This window comes from Camelus dromedarius, chromosome 5, assembly GCF_036321535.1.
Source record: "Camelus dromedarius isolate mCamDro1 chromosome 5, mCamDro1.pat, whole genome shotgun sequence".
Classification (NCBI taxonomy): Eukaryota; Metazoa; Chordata; class Mammalia; order Artiodactyla; family Camelidae; genus Camelus; species Camelus dromedarius.
In genome coordinates this window covers 27,054,049-27,075,002 of record NC_087440.1, presented here as the reverse complement: position 1 = coordinate 27,075,002, position 20,954 = coordinate 27,054,049, and the positions used below count along the sequence as shown (strand labels likewise).

At 34.6% G+C, this 20,954-nt stretch overlaps 1 protein-coding gene across 6 annotated transcripts in view; it reads right to left on the bottom strand.

Annotated features, from left to right (window-relative positions):
* The window catches only part of AQR (aquarius intron-binding spliceosomal factor), a 103,884-nt gene that overhangs the window by 73,081 nt on the left and 9,849 nt on the right, over positions 1 to 20,954 (bottom strand). For all 6 annotated transcript variants that reach the window (XR_010380894.1, XR_010380893.1, XM_064485764.1 and 3 more), the window contains exons 5-14: positions 18,366 to 18,486; positions 16,198 to 16,338; positions 14,320 to 14,388; positions 13,163 to 13,263; positions 10,715 to 10,791; positions 8,744 to 8,808; positions 7,527 to 7,643; positions 6,010 to 6,123; positions 4,300 to 4,403; positions 228 to 330 (exon numbers count right to left, since the gene is read on the bottom strand). Coding sequence is in view for 4 of the 6 variants with exons in the window: in XM_064485764.1 (XP_064341834.1) it covers positions 228 to 330; positions 4,300 to 4,403; positions 6,010 to 6,123; positions 7,527 to 7,643; positions 8,744 to 8,808; positions 10,715 to 10,791; positions 13,163 to 13,263; positions 14,320 to 14,388; positions 16,198 to 16,338; positions 18,366 to 18,486 (1,012 nt within the window). In the remaining 2 variants the exon portion in view is untranslated. The remainder of the gene's footprint in view (positions 1 to 227; positions 331 to 4,299; positions 4,404 to 6,009; positions 6,124 to 7,526; positions 7,644 to 8,743; positions 8,809 to 10,714; positions 10,792 to 13,162; positions 13,264 to 14,319; positions 14,389 to 16,197; positions 16,339 to 18,365; positions 18,487 to 20,954) is intronic.

Here is a 20,954-nt window from a genome sequence, read left to right as displayed (position 1 = left end):
GAATGAATACATGCCATAAAGCAGTTTTAAGAGGCAAGAGACTTGAAAAAAGAAATCTAAGAGATGGAAAAGAAATCTGACAAACTCAAAGGACGATATAATGCCAAAACAGGTAGGAATTACTAACTCTAAAGCCCAGAAAAAAATCTGTACCAATCTACATCTTTAAGAATGATTCAGAAAGTCAGGAAAACCATATGCAAATTTCAAAGAACATTAATATTTACCAGTAATTCTAAAAGAAATTCTTTATCAAAAGTTGTGTCTTCACCTTTAGGAAGAGTGGGTAACAAGCAGAGGTACGATGCCACCTCGTGGAGTGTATTTGAACTGCAGAATAAAGAACATTCAGGTCAGAGTATTTTATTCTTACAACGTATTTTACTTCATTTTTAAAACGTAACTTTACAGATTGATTAAAGTTTTACTTAGAAAATATAATCCTATGGTATGAGCAGAAAATATATGAAAACAGCAATGAAAATTAAATTCCTAATACAGAATTCTCAAAGTGTCTTCTGCAAACTTCTCATGTGTCCTTGAGATCCTTTCAGGGAGTCTGCAAGGACAATACTTCTTACTAACAGCAAGACATTATCTAGTCTTTTTTCACTGTCTTTACATATATAGGGACAGTGCAAAAGCAATGGTGGGTAAAACTGGTGACATGGATCAAGACAGTGACACCAACCCATACTACAAGAGGTCATAGCATCCTCACTACCACACATAGTTATAAAAAAAATAATTAAAAATAAAAATGCCAGTTTTGTATAAAAATGTCCTCGATAAAAACAGCAATTATTAATGTTATTAAATTTGGACTTGGGTAACTGTTTTATAAAAATGCTGTGACAGAATGGGAAGTACACATTTTGCACACAATTTTTACTTGAAGGGATGACTGACAAACTATGGTTATTCACACTTGAATAACAGCAAAAAATCTGAACAAAATAAACCTGTAACGTTAAGGAAAAATAACTGACAGTATTTGTTACAAAGATAAAATGTGAATTTCTGAATGAAAAACTGGAATTTTGAAAAACTTGCATTTGCCATTGTGAGTGTGACAGCCTTCCACTACTTAAATACAGTTTCATCAGTCCCCAGGTTCCCTCAAACTCTCTACCCCAGTCCCTGGGAGCCACTAATCTGTTTTCAGTCTCTATAATTCTGCTTGACTAGAAGCCCAAATAAATGGAATCATGCATTATGTAGCCTTTTGTCACTGGTTGCTTTCACTCAGCATAATGCATTTGAGATTCACCACACTGTTGTGTGTAACTGAGCTGGTTCCTGTTTATTGCTGGGTAATATTCCATTATACAGATATATCATAATGTGTTTATTTACTTACCAGTTGAAGGATATTTGTATATTCCAATTTTTGACAACTATAAATAAAGCCATGACATATATTTCTGTACAGATTTTTCTGTGAACACAAGTTTTCACTTCTGTTGGGTATGACTGTGAGAACACTAGATCATACAGTAAGTGCACGTTTAACAGCTCAAGAAACTATCAATTTTTTCCAAATTGGCATTACCATTTTGAATTCTCATCAGCAATGTATGAGAATTCCAGTTGTTCCACATTCTTGTCGAGTCGATACACTTGTTTTTATAAATAATTCTTAAGTACATAATGGTTTCTCATTATGATTCAAATTTGCTTTTCCTTAATGACTGATGATGTGTAATGATGCTAGTCATCTTTCTACAATCTTATTGAAGTCTATGTATCTTCTTTGGTGAAGTATCTGCTCAAATCTTTAGCCTTTTGTTTTTTTTAAAGTTGTTTTTTTTTTATCACTGAGTTCTAGATTTCTGGACACCAGTCCATCATTGGATATGTATTAAGCCAGTATTTTCTCCCAGTTTGGGGCTTGCCTTTTCATTCTCTTAACAATGTCTTTTAAATGAAAGTTTTAAATTTTGAGGAAGCCCAATTTATCTACTTTTTTCTTTTATGAATTTGTGCTTACAGAAATCTTTGCACAAAGCATAATCATAAAGATTTTCTCCTGTATTTCCTGTAAGTTTTAGATTTGATATTTAGGTCTATAATTCATTTTGAGTTAATCTGTGCATATGCTGTGAGGGACGGGTGTAGTTCATACTTTGCATATGGATGTCCAATTGTTCTGGCACCGCTGTTGAAATTATCCCTTTGCGTTGCCTCGGAACCTTAGTCAGAAGCCAACTAACCATATATGTGTGGTCTGTTTCTGAACTCAACTCTGTTCCAGTGACTGTATGTCTACCCTGTTTTCAATACCATAATGCCTTGATTACTGTAACTTTATAGAAAGTCTAGAAATTAGGTAGGGGAAATCTAACTCTGTTCTTTTTCAAAGTGGTTTTGGCTATTCTAATTCCTTTGCCTTTCCATACTAGTTTTAGAATAAGCTTGTCATAGTCTATAAAACATCCTGCTGAGGTTCTGACTAGAATTAAATTGTATCTATTGATCAATTTGGGCAGAACTCATGCCTTGACTGAGTCCTTTCATCCATGAGCAAGGCATATCTCTTCATTTTAAAAAATCAATTCACTTTAATTGCACAGATTTCCTTAACATGGTTTCAGAACCACAATGAAACTAATTTTTAAGAAATTACCACTTGTCAAGTTTTAATATGTATCAAAGAAGAATATTCCTAAATACTTGAAAAAGCTATTAAAATGCACTTCCCTCTGTGTAAAGCTGGATTTTCTTCATTTACTTCAGGCAAAATAACATCTCACAACAAACTGAATCCAGAAGCAGCTCTGCAAATCTAACTGTCTCTAAATAAGCCAGATATTAAAAACATTGGCAAAAATGTAAAACAGTGCTATTCTTCTCACTAATTTTTTCACTTTGAGAATAAATTTTTCATTAACAATATGTATGCTAACATACAATGGATTTTAAATGATTTTTGAAATAAATTAAATACTAATTTAATAGAACTCTATGCTGTTATTTAAAAGGAAGTAGACCTATGTATTATTAAGAGAGTTATTATTATATCCTCATATAAAAATGAATAACCAAAACAACCTTAATTTGTTTCAATTTAAATAATCAATTAACTAAACATAAAGAGTAAAGGACAATGGAGAGATAAGAGAGCACAATAGTTAAAAGTTAGGGCTCAGAATAAAAATGAATAAAATTTTGCCATTTGCAACAACATGAATGGACCCTGAGGCCATTATGCTAAGTGAAATAAGTCAGAAAAAGAAAGACAAATACTATATGATCTCATTTATATGTGGAAATTAAAGGAAAAAAAAATAAAAAAGAAACAAAAGATAAAAACAACCCCCCCACCTCAAAACCAAGCTCATCGAAAAAGAGATTAGACTGGTGGCTGCCCAAGGTGGGGGGTGGGCAAAACGGTGAAGGAGAGCAAAAGGAAGAAAATTCCAGTTATTAAATAAGTAAGTCATGGGGACGTAATGTACTGAACGATTATAATTAGCAATACTGTATTGCATACTTGGAAGTTGCTAACAGTGTGGATCTTAAAAGTTCTCACCACAGGACAAAAAAATTCTGTATGTATGGAGATGAATGCTACCTAGGCTTGTGGTGATCAATTTTGCAATAAACACAAAGATTAAATCATTATGTTGTACATCTGAAACTAATATTTTATGTTAATTATACCTTAAAAAAAAAGGCTCAGAAATCAGACAGATAGGTTCAAATCCTATCTCTGCCACTTATTAGCTGTGTGACCCAGGTAAAGTACTCAACTCTTCTGGCCTCAGCTACATTATATGTACAATGGTACCTACTCCTCTCACATAAATCAGGATTAAATTATTTATATACTAACAGAGTACCTATGACATAGTAAATAAATGTATGCTATTACTGCCACTTTCAAAAAAAGTATATTAGCAGATAGCTAAGTGGCAGAGAATATTAACAATTTAATAAATTTTAAACATGCCAACACTTTCTTATGTCTTACCTCTAATATCACATGATAAACATTTATTGCTTTCTGTTGTTTACAACTGACAGGATACAAGCTTTCTGTCCTACCTTAAAAAAATTTAAGACCTAGGAAAACTATGTAAGTTGTGAAAAATATAAAATTTTATCAAAAAAAAAGACAGAAGATATATAATTATATTTAAGTGACTCAAACTCAAAGATACCAAAAGCTACAGAGAAGCACTAGTTCTAGTCGTTAACATACAGTAATGCAGCAAGTAACATTACCTAAAGTAGTGCAAAACTAACTAAAAGCAAAAGAGGAAATTAAAGTTTGGTTGTCCTTTCATATTGCCTTACCTAAGAGGTCCAAAAAACTTGACCAAGGATTCCCGAGTATCTACTTCTGCCACATTTGAGAGGGCAAAATCATACAGTTCAGGGAAATGTGCAAAAGCAGCTCTCTGAAAAAGAACAGCCAAAAAAAAAAAAAATTAATGCCCACATATTAATATAATAAACTACAACATATCCTGTATAGTGGAAAAGTATTTTTTAAAAAAATTACTGCACTCTCTTATATACTTCTCATATGCGACCTCTGCCTTATTTAGCCAAAGGCATTAGATATAATGGGAAAAAAACAAAATTGTTCTGGCAGGAGTGTATGTTCTAGATCCTAAACGGGAGTCAATGTTCAGATTTTGATTTCTAAAACTGTATTTTGAATATATATGAAAATAACCAAGAAGGTCAGCTTCACTGACAGGAGGGGAGAAAAACAAAATTAACAGAACATTTTATTATCAAGAACTGGCCTAACAAAACTAAAAGAAATTCCCAAGGGTAATTCCTACTGAAGAGATATCTTGAGGGAGAGGCCAACAGGACAGAGTGCTTATGCCCTGCTTCACTTGGAAACTTTGGAAAGAAGAACCTCACAGTGTAACACCTCCAACCAACATGGGGTAAGCTGCAAGAAAACAGAAATAGCAGCATTATGCCGACTTGATTAAGTATGTGCGTGATAACATCCCTAGTCTTCCTTAATGCCCACGTGGCACAGAGAAGACCTAGAAGTTCTCATGTGCACCGTAGTGAATGACACAGAAGGCTGCCAAGGTTACGGATGAGCCTGCCATGAGATGACTACAGGCAACCGCAAAATGATCCTGCAACCCCAGCCTGAAAATGGGGCAGCCAAAGCTAGAAAATGAAGGAGAGTAGCTCTCAGGAGAACTCTAGCACCACCATGAACGAGGTCAACAGCCACGCTCCGAGCAAGCAATCATTGTGCCTTGCTGGTGCCAAGAGAACAGCCACATGCCACACCAGCCACGGTTACAAGGGCAGAGGCAGAAGGACAAAAACACTAATGTTCTGAGAATAGCATAAAAAGACGTCCAGCTGGGACAGTGTGCAGATTACTCCTCTCCCAATGAGGCTATCTCAGTGTCTTCATGCACCCAGAGGCCATTTTGGGGAAGAAGAGGGAGAGCAGAGACTCCTTGAGAGACAGTGGAACTGATTACGAAAGACAATTTGAACTTTAGTTTGTCTCAGTCTTCATGCCCCTGCAAAACTCTTTAAAATGTAAAGAACTGAATTAGTTTATACTGAGAAATAAAAGTTTCCTTTTGCCACCAGAGAAGTGGAGTTCAAGAACAAGATGAGATCGCTAATAGAAACAAGTAATTTGGGGACATATCTGAGCTGTCCTGGTAAATTTCAGTCCCATTACATGTGTTTATCTTTCAAACGTACAAAATATTTACACATAATTTGTCAAGTTGAAATCCTCTTTCATAAAAAAAAAATTTACATGCACCAAATTGGCCCAGTAACTCGTATTTCTGAGTGTCAAATATCAGTATACTGATTCTCAAAATTTATGACTACAAAAGTGAATCTTCTTTTTCATGAATTCATCAGAATTGGCAATATTTTAAAAATTCAAGACGAAAACACTATTAAATTAGTACCTTTTCCTATTTGTACTATACAAAACTTAAACTGTTGATGATCCAACTTCACGGAGCAGAAGCAAAGGTTATAATGCACTCCAATTACCTGTAGAGAAGTAATTCTATCATAGTGAATCGTAGTCATCTCATTCTCCGTCAGAGCATTTCCAGTCTGGTCGTTAATCTCAAAACCAGTATAGAACTTAAGCATGTCCAAAAGCTGAAAGGATACATTTAAATTAATAAACTGTGTGAACATAAGAGCAAGAAAGCAAGAAAAATGCCATTAAAAGTAATAAACAAGTTCATATACTTTCTCAGAGATACTAAAAAGCATTGGAATGTAAACACCGCAGCAAACATTTCAGAACTTATGCAAACATGTTTTACTTATGTGCAAATAAAGTATATGACTTGTGAATAAATTGTTAAGTCTATTTCATATACATCATCTACTACTACAGGGAAGAACTTAAACTGCAATCCCCATACTAAAGAGACATTAAAGATCTAATCAAAGGAAGTCAAGCACTTTAATGGGAAAAAAAAATCTAATTACTGCAAATTTATAGAACTACACCACTAGAGGGAACTCCTGAGGTCTTTTACTTTTACCACTTAGAATTTTCTGAATAAGGGTTTTGCAATTCACAGTTAGAGATACTCTTCTATATGCATCTATTAGGAGAAAACAGCAAGGCTGGAAAAACTAAGTTATTCATTCCTCTCTTCGGTCTCCATGGCCATTGAGCCCTTCCTCTGGCTTGGTTCCTGCTAATGAAGGCATGCTTTCCCCCTGTGGTGGCAGCATCAACAGAACTTAGGGCTGCATTCACCCCAAATTTTTACTATTCTTAACTCTAACCTATGGCAGATCAGATATTAGGATTTTAATATATTGATAAATCACTGGAAACTTAATAAGAAATTTAATAAGAGAATGGGAAAAAAGGGAATGTTCATGCTCACAGATACAAGATAAAAGAATTCTTAAGAGAATATCCAAACACACATTAAAAACTGTATCTCCAACTATGATCGCATTAAAAGGCAAGTATTAGAAGTATGTTATTAGACTTTTCTTCCGGATGACATTACAGGTAATGGATAACCCTGAAACTCTGTCTTCCTACCCAAGGCAGTAAACAAAATACATCTGCCTTCTCACTCAAGGCAGCAGACTAAGTGCATGTGCACTTCCGTGCTATCATCTGCCTGTCATCCCTGTCACCATCATCTTATGGAAACTCAGCCATGATATCAGGGCACAGCTCACTCAAATTAATGCTCATCATCTATTATGTTCACAGTGGTTACTGACATAAAATCAAAATACACAAATAACTGGGACTATGTAGCACATAATTTAGTCCAGTAATAAAGTCACATATGATTAACAAAGGTTATAATATAAAATAGAGGCTACCTGCACAAGAATGAATTCATTTTGTACATTAAGACTGGATTTTACTTTAAAATGACTAATTGGGAATTTATATCATTCAATTCAATATTTAGCAAAATTTACTTTGTGCCATATCCCAGTATTCCCAGTTGCATGGCCAAGAAAAGACCAATTTAGAAATGAAAACCATAAGTATGTTCAGATACATCAATACTCACCTGGGAAAAAAGATGGCCATCCTCTTCCCTATGAACAAGATTGGAAAGGTAACAGTGAACCAAAAGGTGGGAGTCATCCAGGATGGTATTAAACCAGCGCCTTGTGGGGAGGAGGGCCTGAAGAAAATAAATACCATGACATTAAGTCTGCATGTTCTCCCAGCTAGGGGTGAAGTCTACTGATACTTAGCTCAGAAGTGTTAATCACACACAAAGTGCCCTCAGCCCCCCAAAAGATACTGTTTATAAAGTAGGGGTCTAGTCCATGTTGTAAATAAACTCAGTGGTAATGTTTCTAAATAAAATTCAGTACTGAAAAAGTCTCAGACATCCTGGCCAGTGGTTTTCAAACAAAATCCTATATGATATTCCAATATGTATTGTGTGTAGGTTTAAAATCAGAGAAAAGGGAATAGAAACTGCAAAGTGGAGATTCCTTTCTTGGTTTCCTTTTTCCACATTCCTCTATGACATAATCACAGTTTAGAAACCATGAATCCAGCCAAATATTCTCATTTCAAAGAGATTATTGAGATCCTCAGAGGTTATAAATTAGTCACTGGCAGAGCTGGAATTTGAATGAAGACTCATGAATGACTGCTGGTCCAATACTCTAATCCTCATGTCAAGAAACAACCCTACCTCTCCTGATAAGGATGGACAGAAAGGATTTTCTTTCAATTTCCTGCATTAAAGTGGGAGAGGAAAGGAAAGGAATTCAATCTAAATTACACTAACTCTGCATCTGAACTTTGCATCAAGATGTTGCACCTAATAATATGGAATCTTCTTTAAGAATCTTAATTTTAAAGATTGGCAACAGCAAGCAGCTAGCAATATCTTTCTTCATCAACAATAACAGGCACATTTAGAAAAGTGAGATCACTAATGAGATGGCCATAAACCTACGACTTCAGCCTCTATGTAAAACTCTGTGAGGGGTAGTCAAATGTGACAGAAGGTAAACTGCCATTGCTGGACTCATGTTTAATAACCATATTAAATAATGGTTTCTATACAAACAGCAGCCATTGGACAGGCATCTTCTGAAAACTTCAAGGGTTAAACACTTGACCTTCTCTATAAGACACCTTGAAATAGGTATAAAGAAAGGCCGGTTTGAGGTGATAAAGAAACATTTCATCATACATAGTCATTTGCTTAATCTTAGCCTCCTGCATGATCATGTAACAGAAAAGTCATTGCACACTTCTTACCTCTAGATCAATCATAAGTTCAATGAATCTTTCACAGTAATGAACTTTGTCCATAGTGACAGGTTCTAAATATAACAGAGAAAACATATTAGAATTTTCTTACTTAGGTCACTCCATGGTACTCTATCTTAAAGCTGGCAACTATTTAGTTATTTAAACAAGGTTATTTGTCTCATTCATCAGGATTGGACTAACTGTGACTCAGAGAATAGACTTCACTTACATTTCAAGAAGGGCAGGTATTATCCTTAAATTTAGCTCTACAAATATGAGAAAATGAGAAAACTAGCTTGGATCAGAGACACATTTTAAAAATAAGAGCTGCAAAAATATTTTTGAAGTGTTAATTTTTAAAAATCTGTACTGAATGATTAATTTTGAAAAAATTTGAAGATTTAAAAACCAGAAAGGCAGTTTTATCTCAGTTCTCGACATATTTTTCTTATTTTCTACACACACTAAACATTGAGGACTTCTTTTATATGCATATATGTATACATACAAAGATATGTACATATCTTTAGACTGCAGAGAAAACAGGTGGGGAAGATACACAACAAACTGAAGGGGCAATTTTTGTGATTTTTTTTCACTATATATGTATTAAATTTGACATTAAAATGTCAATCACACACAGCAATAAAATATTTTTAAAATCACTATCTTACTTTATGTTATTTATGAGCATTAATGTACTATTTTAAAAACATTTATTTTTGTTTTTAAAATAATTACAACCTTGAAACATGTTACACTTTCAGAGTACAAATCTTTTTTTTCTAATGCCAGGAAATGTTCTACCATTTTATCAGCTGAAAGCATCCTGCCAAGAGTGTTTCAACTGAAAAGGAGATAATTTCAGGTCCCTACTGCTGCTTAGTCTAACCCCCAGCAGGGAATAACCCAGTGCTAGACCTGCAGAAGGCACCCTACAAAGGCTTAAGTATATCCACTTATATATTTGTAGTACACAGGAATATAGAAGGCTTTATGTGAAGAAAGAAATGTGAATACTTCTGTGACTACTATATGGAAATAACACATGCTCATAATCTAAAGCCTAAGATAACATAACTCTAGAATTTCATAATTGGGAAAGAAAGACCTTAGAGAACATCTACACTAGCTCTTCAATTTCCAGGTGAGAAACTGAGGATCAGAGGAAAATGACTTGATAAAAGTGTAGAACAAAGTAATAGCTGGTTAGAACTGAAGTTCAGGTTTTCTGAGATACAGTCTAGGTCACACAGCTGTAAAAACTAAAGAATTTAAAGGAGTGACTTTCAAGTTAAATCCACTTAAACAAGGCCTCTGGTGCTATCTTTTGTTCTTACTTCTGTCAAAGGAAAATAATTTTGCCCAGAATTTTTAAACTGAGCAAAATGTAATTAGCTCCTCTTGGTACGTGGGTCTATAATACAAACGCACACACGTATGTATATCTATACGTAGTACAATCATGGTATATTTTAAGGTTTATATCCTACATGGCATTTACTTATATTTGTTTTACCAAATAGGGGCCACGGTGGAGGGAAATCCTTCTCATTTCATCTTGTAGCTCGTATGTCAAAATAATTCTCCTCTTTCCCTCCAAACAACAGTATTTGATATTGCTTAAAAACACTACTCAGTACCATATTGTAAATGCCATATTGATAGGGTCTGTGACTGTCTTGTTCACCATGTCCTAGAACCTTGTTCAGAACCTGTGTCTTACAAGTAAGCTCAAAAAATTTTGCTACATAAATGGACATTTCAATAACAATGCTGGTGCCCTCAAATTAGGTGAATTTGTAAGGCAGTCACAATATTCAGACTGGTAACATACTTGAAAAGGGAAGGACGTACACTTTCTCAATATAATTCAAAACCACTCTAAGAGCAGTTCTTAGACCAGAGATGAGTAAATACTGTATGGGCATCTAAGTGGTAACTTCACAAATAAGCTGAGAGAAGGAAGACAGTTACCAGAAAGCGGGACTGACTTCAGCACAGAGATAAACTTCTGGATGAGCTGTGAAAGAAATCTTCTTTCTTGATAGGCTCTAAAATAACAGGGACGAAATTATTTTTGAGAAATAATTATTTCAAAAGTAAAAATTAAATGTCAAATCACCTTTCTCACACTGTTCAAAATATTCAATTTCTCTCTGAAATCAGGACCATAATTTGAACACACAGCTTCTTCTCTGTATAAGCATGGCACCACATGAAGAAAAGAAGAGCCTCTCTGCTGGCCTAATACACCAGCTAGGGAATCACCTCTTTCTTCCCACTGTAAAAGTTTTCACTTGGGATTTAAAGGTCAGGACTAGAAAGGAGTCTTCAAATTTCATTTACAGTCTGCCCTTAACAACAAAAATCTAACTTCTAAATATGTAGTTAGAGTGAGATGAGCAATTTCATCCTTTAAGATGTTTAAATTACTAAATACAATAGAGTATTCAATGTCTAAAGATTAAATGTTAGTTTAAAAAACAATTTTTCACTCATTACTAATTTAAGATGCACTCTGTAACAATTAATCAAAAAACAATCTGTTGGACAGAGCTACAAAGGATTCTGCCAGTCCTGTTGCAAATACAAAAGATAGGAATGACTAAAACACACCGGAAATGAGAAGTTATATAATGTAATTAGTAGCACAAACCAGCATTAATTAATAAAACTGGCTGACATTAATTCAGCACTTACTGTGCCAGGATCTGAGCTGTGTGAAAGACTTCATGCAAACCATCTCACTGAACACCGACAACAGTCCTTTGAAACAGGTACTACTGTCTGGATTTCACAATGAGGCTCAAAGAGGTGAGGTAACTTGGCCAAAGTTACACAGCATGAGAGTGTGAAACCTAGATAAGCCTGACTGTAGATCCTATATTCTCAACAACTATACGTAGACTAATTACTACGAAAAGAGCTGGTGTTTCCATAAAAAATACAGTGTGTTTTAGGAGTTCAGAGAAGAAAGCACAGTGGCCTAAAGCAGTTGGTCTGGAAGAGAGCTCAGAAGGTTAACCTTCAAACATGTAGAGTGGAGGGAAAGAGTAGTTAGGGAAGGAATGTTTAAGAAATGAACAGTCTACTGATTTGGAATTAAATCACACTGAGGTAATGGGAAGAGAGTGCTTAAATTTTTAAAAAGTAGTCAAATGATGCAAAGATATCACATAATTAATCCAATCAAGAGGCTGTTCGTTGGAAAGATATCATGAAAAAGAGGAGACTGGAGTTCGAAATTAAAGGAGGGATATTCCTACTCCTGTCCTAATATCCTGTTCTTATAGCTTTCACTTCCTTCCTCCCAAACTCATTTCTCTGACATCCAGCTTTTTTCAGTTCCTCTCATTTACCACCAGCATAACTCTAAGCTTCACTTCTTTTTGTCCTCAAGCCTCTTTTCATGGTTTACATACCTCACTAAATAATCTCACTCCTACTCATGGCTTCAGTTACTAGCTACAGATGTACAGACTACTCTCCTAAGTGGATGAAAAAATAAGACAAGAGTCGAAAGAAGTTATCATAGGCCCCAGGGAAGCGAGTCCTAAGCATATGTATGTAAGCAGAGGGAAAAAAACAGTGAGAGGAAGAGAGCACTTTAAAATGGAGAGAGAAAAAGGATCACCACTAGAACAGTCATGGAGTACATAAGGCAAGAGCACAGGCAGACCAGTTAGCCTCAAAGAGAGAGAGAAACTCTTAGAGCATGCTGATTCTGTCCCTGTGTCCTACAAATAGCATTCTGTTTGATGAAATAAATACTTGCTATCAGACTTTTATCCAATTGATAATAATTACTATTCAAACAACCCATAACCCTCCCCTACTTCTTTATTCCTTATACTTGGTTTGTTTTTCTCCTTGGTATGGACTACCATTTAATATGCTACATAATTCATCTGTTTATTGCTTCCTTCCCCAACTAGAATGTAAGCTCCACAACAGCAGGAATTACTTTCCATTTTGTTCTCTGCTATATTCCCTATACAGTAGTACCCAGCAGGATAATAAATAACCAATATTTGTTGAATGAGTGAAGTATATAAAATAGAGTGTATAAAAGTCATTGTTAAGAGTGAGGGTGTAAGAAAAAAAAAAAAAAGAAAAGTTCGACTGATAGCCTGAAAACTGTGGAGAAAACTGAGAACCATCCACAACAGACAGACCATAATGGACAGCAGGCAGGGAGAAGACCAGCGATACACTTATCACCAGAGCAGAGATAAGGGATAGAAGGAAAACATGGTCATATTCTGGCTTCCTCTTTAGACTTTTGTGAAATATATGACAGTCTAAGTAAAAGCACTCCTTAACCATTTATTTGGTTCAGCACTACGTAAAGGAAACAATACATCAGTCAACACCACAACCCAGCATAATAAACCAACATGAAACAAAGCTTTGGCAACATACTGTTCTCTTGCTTCTGGATCCATCTTTTCATCATTCTTTTTAATCAAGTTCCAGAATTTTCTTAGTTTAGGTGTCTTTTTTAATTCTAATTCCAGTCGTGCCTGAAAGAGTGATATGAAATTAAATCACCAGTAATTACAAGGATAAAGATTAGATCAACTATTAGCCAGCCTTCTAATGTAGGGATACAGTATAGAATAACGGGATAAAACTGGAAAGCAACATGACAAAACCTGAAAACTAAGTAACTAGTAACTATATTTTTAAAAACTATTCAATTCTGACATGTTAATAGAAAACAATAAGACAAAAGAATCTACTGTTAAGATTTTAAGCTCCATAATACATTTTCTTTCTTATTTCTAAAATTAAAAACTTTAGTTTGAAAAAATAAGCATTAACATTTATGAGCATAGTCATTAAAATTCGAAAAATGAGTCTGAAACAATGAACATAAAACAGCTATCACAGCTAAACAAGGAAATGTCCACACTACCACATTCTTCCTTACGGCACTCATCAGTTTTGAACTCAGTATTAATTATTTATATATGCCTGTTTTCACCCCCATCATTGGTACCTATGAATGAGCTTGCACATCTGGGTGTCTGCAAAACCACCCATGTGCATAAAATGCAATTCTGAATAAGATTATACTGAAATTTGAGAGTTTTAACTTTACTCTCTAAGATCTGTTAATTTGTCATTGCTACTGGTGCATATTATATAATGAGAATTAGATGAAAAAAAAAATGAAGTTGTTAATATTAAACATGATTCAGATCTTCTATAGCTGAATGTACATCCCAATCAAGGGAAATAAAGAAGTCAAGTCTATTTAGTCTCATCCAAAGACATACATACAAATAACCATATTTTGCTAAATTAACTCCTTTTCTCATGAGCAATAGATATTACCTTATTACACCTTATAATAATGAAATTAGGTGAAACATATATTAGTCTACACATAAAAACTTTAAAACTTAAAAAAAAACTACACCTATGATTAGGTTAATGCACAGTAAATTAGGTAAATTTTGTAAGCAGGAAAGGGGATTTTTAGCTACCATTTTACATTCATACTAAAGCTACACAGTCTAAAACCACATGTTCCATTTACAAATACACATAAACTTCTGAAATTAAATACTTACAGGCTGTAAGCCCATCCACATTGGGAGGGAGATGAGCTGCTGTACCTGACTTCGTATCAAGTCTACTTCCTGTTTAAAGCACGAAGAGAACAAGTTTATAAACACACAAGCATTTTAACCAAAGTCTTTACATAAGGAGCATACTGCCTTTTTAAGTGCTGGGAGGAAAACACACCATCAATACTTTCAAACTAGTGATATTTTATTATTAAAAAGCTCAATACTTTTTAAAAAAGACACAGCCAAGCCTCATTACTTGAAGATTTCATATTCGTAGGTACCAATCCCTTCTTCAACTTGCAAAGATGCACTTGTAACCCAAATGCAATACTCCCGATGCTTTCACGGCCATTCAGACAGTAGAGGGCAGAGGCAAATGTGAGTTGCTCAACACACACATTTCCCACTGAGCCTGAACAAGGTGATGCTCTGCCTTCTTGCTTCGGCTCTAGTATTGTACACAAGCATCCTTGATATGGTCTATTTAGTGCTACTTTTTCACACTTTTGTGTTTTCTCTTGGTGATTTTGCTACTTAAAATGGCCCCAAGCACAGGGCTGAAGTGTTGTCCAGTGTTCCTAGGTGCAGGAAGGTTATGATATGCCTTACATAGAAAATACGTGTGTTAGATAAGGCTTGTTCAGACATAAGTTACAGCACTGTTGGCCATGAGTTCAATGTTAATGAATCAACAGTATACATTATTACATAAGGCAACTTTAAATAGAACTACACATAAAACAAGGCTATGGATTAATCGGATGATGAAAATGTGACCAGAGACTTACAGGAACCTAACCCTGCGTTTTCCCTATGAGCAATGGTTCAGTTTTAGCTAATTTAGTGTTCACAGCCACTTTATAGAGCATAACTACCTCAGATAATAAGAATTGACAGTAAGCTGGAAAAAAATAAAGTATTTCAATAATAAGCTAGCTTTCAGGTTAATTAAATTTACACCAAACTACTAAGACTAATTAAATCTTATTTTTGTTCAATTTCTGATAAGGAATCACATCCATTCACATCTGTTTAGTTTAATAAGTGTTTAAAAAATGAAAAAAAAAGCAAAAAAATTTAAAAGTAATACTGACATATTGTGAATTTTTTTTTTTTAATGCCTTTGCAGGATTTTTGTCAGGTAGCACATGGAAACAGATAACAAACATCCATCTACCAGCACTCAGTCCTCAGTGTAAGAAAAGAATCCCATGCATTCTTTTGCACGGGTCTAAATGCACTATAAATTCAGAAGCATCTATCTTTAAATAAGCAGGTATATGCCTTCATTTAATCACAGTAGAGAAGCAGAAATGAAATATTATTATAAATATTTATTTTTTAGAAATCTTATGAAGAATGAAAAACTTGTCATACACAACCCAAGAGATTTTCAAAGATCATATAACCATCCCTCATCAGTCAACTCAAAACATAACACTCTGTTCAAATTCAGAGACATATAAACAAACAAAACAACAACAACATAACTCTCCAGCTGACCTACTAGCTTAGGCATGAAGTACGACTGAAAAGTAATGAAACTATGTTTTTGTGTATAGACTACAACACAGATCTCATTACTCAACGTGCATATTAACACTCTTCGCCACTCTACATTTGGAGAATTTCAGTTCGTATTATCATTTTACTTAGAGGCTAGATAGAAAAAAGAAGAGATTAAGTCTAAATCTATTAAAAAGCAAACAGATCTTATAAAATGATTTCACTCTGAAGGGGCTGAAATCAGGCCATTAGCATTATCCTCATTCCTCATGAGTATGGATGAAGAGCTGGCTATAGGGATAACCTCATCTATATTCAACTCAAAAGAACAAGAAAACTTGAACATTTCCCCAAAAGATAAAGTAAAATTACCAAACTATTGAAGCAATGATCAAGAAAAAGCAGTAGGACTGTCTGTTCATGGAGTGAAAATTCACCATCGGTTTCAGCTAATGCCGCTTTCAATATACACTTGAAAAAGAATGGGAAGTGGTCTGGCTTCTTCTTAAAAGTCTGGAATGAGAAAGAATAAAAATGCATTTTGAAATGACTTGCTCACCGCTTTTTCGCCTTTAAACAACACTGGCAGACTTTCTAGGAGTCTGTTAACAAAACCTACTACATTACAAAAAGATTATTTGCTTACTTATAATTAACAGCAAAATATAGCAGGTCAAATATAGGTTTCTGGCAGGACTATGTGAGAGTTGCAGAAACCTTCAGCAAATAAAATAATGGCTTTAATTCCTTTATTTTTTCTTTAAGGATTATGCTGGTAATTAGTTCAGGTTTTGTTTTCTTATTAAAGATCTGAAGTATTCAAATTCTTCTAATTTAAATAAAAGAAAAAACATCTTTAGCAAAAACTATACTTTTCCCACTCTAATTAATCTCAAGGACAGCCTTGAGATTTCCTTTATATTATCTCCTTACCCGTAACATGTAAATAATGTAAAAATAAAAAAGATAAATAATGTAAATATATTCAAGCCTCTCTTTGATCCACCTCCCCACATAGTTCCTTTCTGTTACCTCTCTCATCCTTCATAGACAAGCGCTCCAAATGTGTGGTCTACAGTAGCTGTTTTCACTCACTTCTGTGAAACAGGCTTCTGCCCACAGCGCTGCCCTGAAGCTGTACGGCGATCAAGTCCAATGGACTCTTACCAACCGTCAACTCCTTTTCAATGTGTTGAAAGCACCACTTCCTCTGTCACTTTACAGGCAGTGTTTCTAGGGTTCCAGCCCCATTCTTCTCCCCCTTCCATATTTCAACTGCCAAAAGCTAATGATTCCAAATATACATCTTCACTCCATACTTCTCTCCTTAGCTCTAGGTCCTTAGATTCCTTTGTCCACTAGACAATTTCTTCTAGACATTCAAAAGCAATTTAAACTCGGTAAGTCTAAAACTCAATTCAACAATTTTGTACCCTCCAAAGTATTCCTCAACCCTCTTTCTATCTATCTCGATAAATGGCACTCTCACCTTTTACATTTGGTGGCCCAAGCCTGGAAGGTTACTGAAAATAATGCCCTTCCCTAAGTTACTTCAATCATCAAATCCAAGCAATTCTACTTTCCAAATCTGTGTAACCTCTTTTCTTAATCTGTATTGTCATTTCTCTATTTCAAGCTGTAATCACCAAAGTGGTCTTTATAACATGCAAGCTGATCAGGTCATTCTCTGGCTTCACTTTCTCTTCCTATAGTAGTTTGAAGGAACTTCAGGAAATCCCTAAGATGGCTCAATAAGACACAAGGCCTTTAGTTTCCTTTGGGCTCTAAACTGCCATAAGATGGTAGTCACATAATGAATATTTGAGTGAAGTGTCAATGGTTTTATCTTAAAGAATGTAAAACCTTTTCATTTTGGAGACTGTCCCCTCAAAAGAGATGAGAAGCATCCATGCCTTTCCTTCATGACTGGAGGGGAAAAAACTCTTTTGATGAGCTGACCATTTCACGGTGGCCAGAGAAAAACCTAGATTTTGGTCCTCTATTAGCTGACCAAGGCTCTATTATACCAACACAAAGAGAAAATGTCAGTCCACTAGAAATTTCAAAAAGGGAAAACAGATCCCACATCAGAGGCAAAGAGAGAACTGAAATTACAATAAAAGCATCTCTCTTGACATTGGAAACACAACTTTATTCATCTAAAACTATAAATACACACACCTTGCTGTGAAACAAGGCATTCATTCGAGCATTACTATTTGTGCAACTTAACACAAATTTTACTTTATCTGATGTAAAAGTCTTTATAATCCATGCCATTCTTTGTTTCAAGCACAAAGCAGAAAAACAACTCCACATTCATAATTTTTAAATTCACAATAAATTAGTTTAAAGGAAGTATTGAAACTGAAAGAAATCTAATACTATTTTCATACATCCATTCTTTTTCTCAACATTTATTTTATTATTGGATAAAGTCTGCTCTAGAAACATTATTTATTATCGATAAAAAGTTTGCAACTTTGTAATGGCTTAAGCGGGCACAGTAGGAAAGCTGTGAAGTAATTTAAATCTGTTACCTCCCAAGCTGGGACATTTTCTCTGAACTTCTCATTCACCATACAGCAGATTGACATTAAATAGGCCTTGCTGGACACTTCTGGAGAATAATTCATCCAGAGGTAATTTTCAAGATACTGGCTATGAAGAATAAAAAGGCATAGAATATTTGATTAGTTATTACCACCTCATTATAATATACCACTCCCCTGAAAAAGCCTAACTTACAACTTTCTGAAAACATTTTGGAAATCTGTATTTGTACTTTCGGGAATCCTTTACAAATTTACCTATAATATCGGTCAGTGCTACCTACTGCAAATGTATATAGCAAATGTGGCTTTGGTGAATGAGAGCCTTATACTTTCAAGTAAGAAGATGTCAAAGGTGTCTAACATACATAATTATCACCATTAGAACACTGGATATTCCCTCATCTAAGGCTCTTCATGGAGTTAAAAATAAAAATATCTGACAAATACCAACTCTGAAACAAAATGATATGATGGGCAGCTTCACAGATAAATGTATCTGAGAAATTAACACGAACTCTTATCAGGATCAAATGATTTCAAGAAACTAAGACAGAGACTTAACAATCAAAAAAAGGCTTTGTTACTTAGTTTACAAGGTATTCAACATAAACCAATTTTCTATGTAACTGGCATTTCCCCTTCAAGATGTCAAAACTCTTATTTTAAAACTTTGGTGAAAAATATTCCTAAACAAAATAAATATTTCTGATTTCCAAAACAAAGCTTAGCCATTTCTTATTCAGAGTAGTAGAAACATCAATTACCTTACTAGGCTATAAAATACTCTGAAGCACTAATGCAAAAAACCAGAACTTTTTGATCCTATTTTAAATCACCACACATGCATAACTTTTCAAACATTTATACATGCATGTACACTGAGGTAAGGTGTATCTGCTATAGCATATAATTTTTCTACTTCCTCTTACGCTTCAAAGGTCTGCTCATGTTGGTATTTCCCTGGGTCTATCTTTAGCAATCCCTCTTGTTTAATTTGCAAGAGCCTAGGAAACTGGTAAATAGTATTTTATCCAAAATGATAGTCAAATGGCTCCAAGTTAGAGACTATTCTTTCATAAATAAAAGGCATGAAACTTCGTATCATTCCTTTCTTATAAGCTTAATTTCCTTTTCCCTGGATTATGTCCTTTAAGACCTTCTGTTAGTAAGCCTGTTAGTATGAATCTATCTGAAATCTCTTTATTTCATGAAAGTTTAGCTGGTGATAGAATTCTTTCTAAATTGATATTTCTACTTTTCTATGTATTAGTCTCATTCTACACTCTTTTATTACACTTGAGAAGTCTACAGTCAATTTGTTCTTCTTTGAGTAATCTTTTTTCTCCAGCAGATTTTAACATCTTCACTCTGTCTTTGTTGTTCTGTTCACAATTTGCTATACTTTCTGAATCTAAAAGACTCATGCTTCAACTGTAGAAAATTATTAACCATCATTTATTCTAAATTGTCACTTCTTCATTCTTTCTAAATCTCTTCTGAAATTCCTAATGGACTTTCTCATCCTAGCCTCCATATCTTTTAATTGCCTTATACATTCTCCATCTCTATTTCTCTTTGCTATTATTTGTTAATTTCCTGTTATAAATCCCGATTCACTAATTTCCTCTTTAGCTGTGTCTAACCTACTATTTAATTTGTCCACTGAGTTTTTAATTTGAATTATTTTTATTTCCATTTTTCACCAAACCTTTCCACTTTTAGTGTCTTATTCCTTGTTCACAGATTCTATTTCTTCTTTTATACTTATAATAATTCTAAATATAATGATTTGACAGTATATCAGTTATTTGATTATCTGGGGTTTTCTGGCAGAAGAAGGTATCTGATTCTATTCTTTGTTATTTCAACTGAATCTTGCTTTAATGTGCTTTGTAATTTGGGAATTTGAATTCACTTTTACCAGGGTCTTACCTGTAGGAATTTTTTTGCAGTATGGTTGGAACACATACGCTTTCAGAGTATCTTTATATTTGTGTCTGCCAGATGCCCCAGGGATATTACTGGCTTGCCACAGTTTTTAACAGCAATGTTTTGGGTATTATCGGACTACATAGCAAATTCTAAACCTATTGTTTACATTTTTCAGATGAGGACTCTGAGAATATGAGAGTCAATGATTTGCTCAAGATGATGCAGTATCTCCACGATATACAGATGATACAGACCTAACTCCAACTACATCTCTTTAATCCAGACTTAAGGACTGTTCAATAATTCCCTGATCCTATTTTGGCAATTGCAGCAAATACAATTATATAACATGTCCTTCTGAGTTTCATCAAAGAATCAATTCAGACTCTAGCAAGAGACCATCAATTATCTCTACTACTAACTTTAGACTCATTATATCTGGAGACTTGCACAGAAAAAAGTGGCATTCTCACCCAGAAATCACATAAAAGCTCCTGGAAGGTAACAATCTGCCTTTTCAGTTATTAAAAATCTTCCACTGTCATTGGTGCCTTCAACCTATTCTGTTGCTTACCCCTTCAGTTCCCACAATTCTCTTGGTATCTGATATTTGCCAGGACTACAGAATTCTGGTTTTATCCT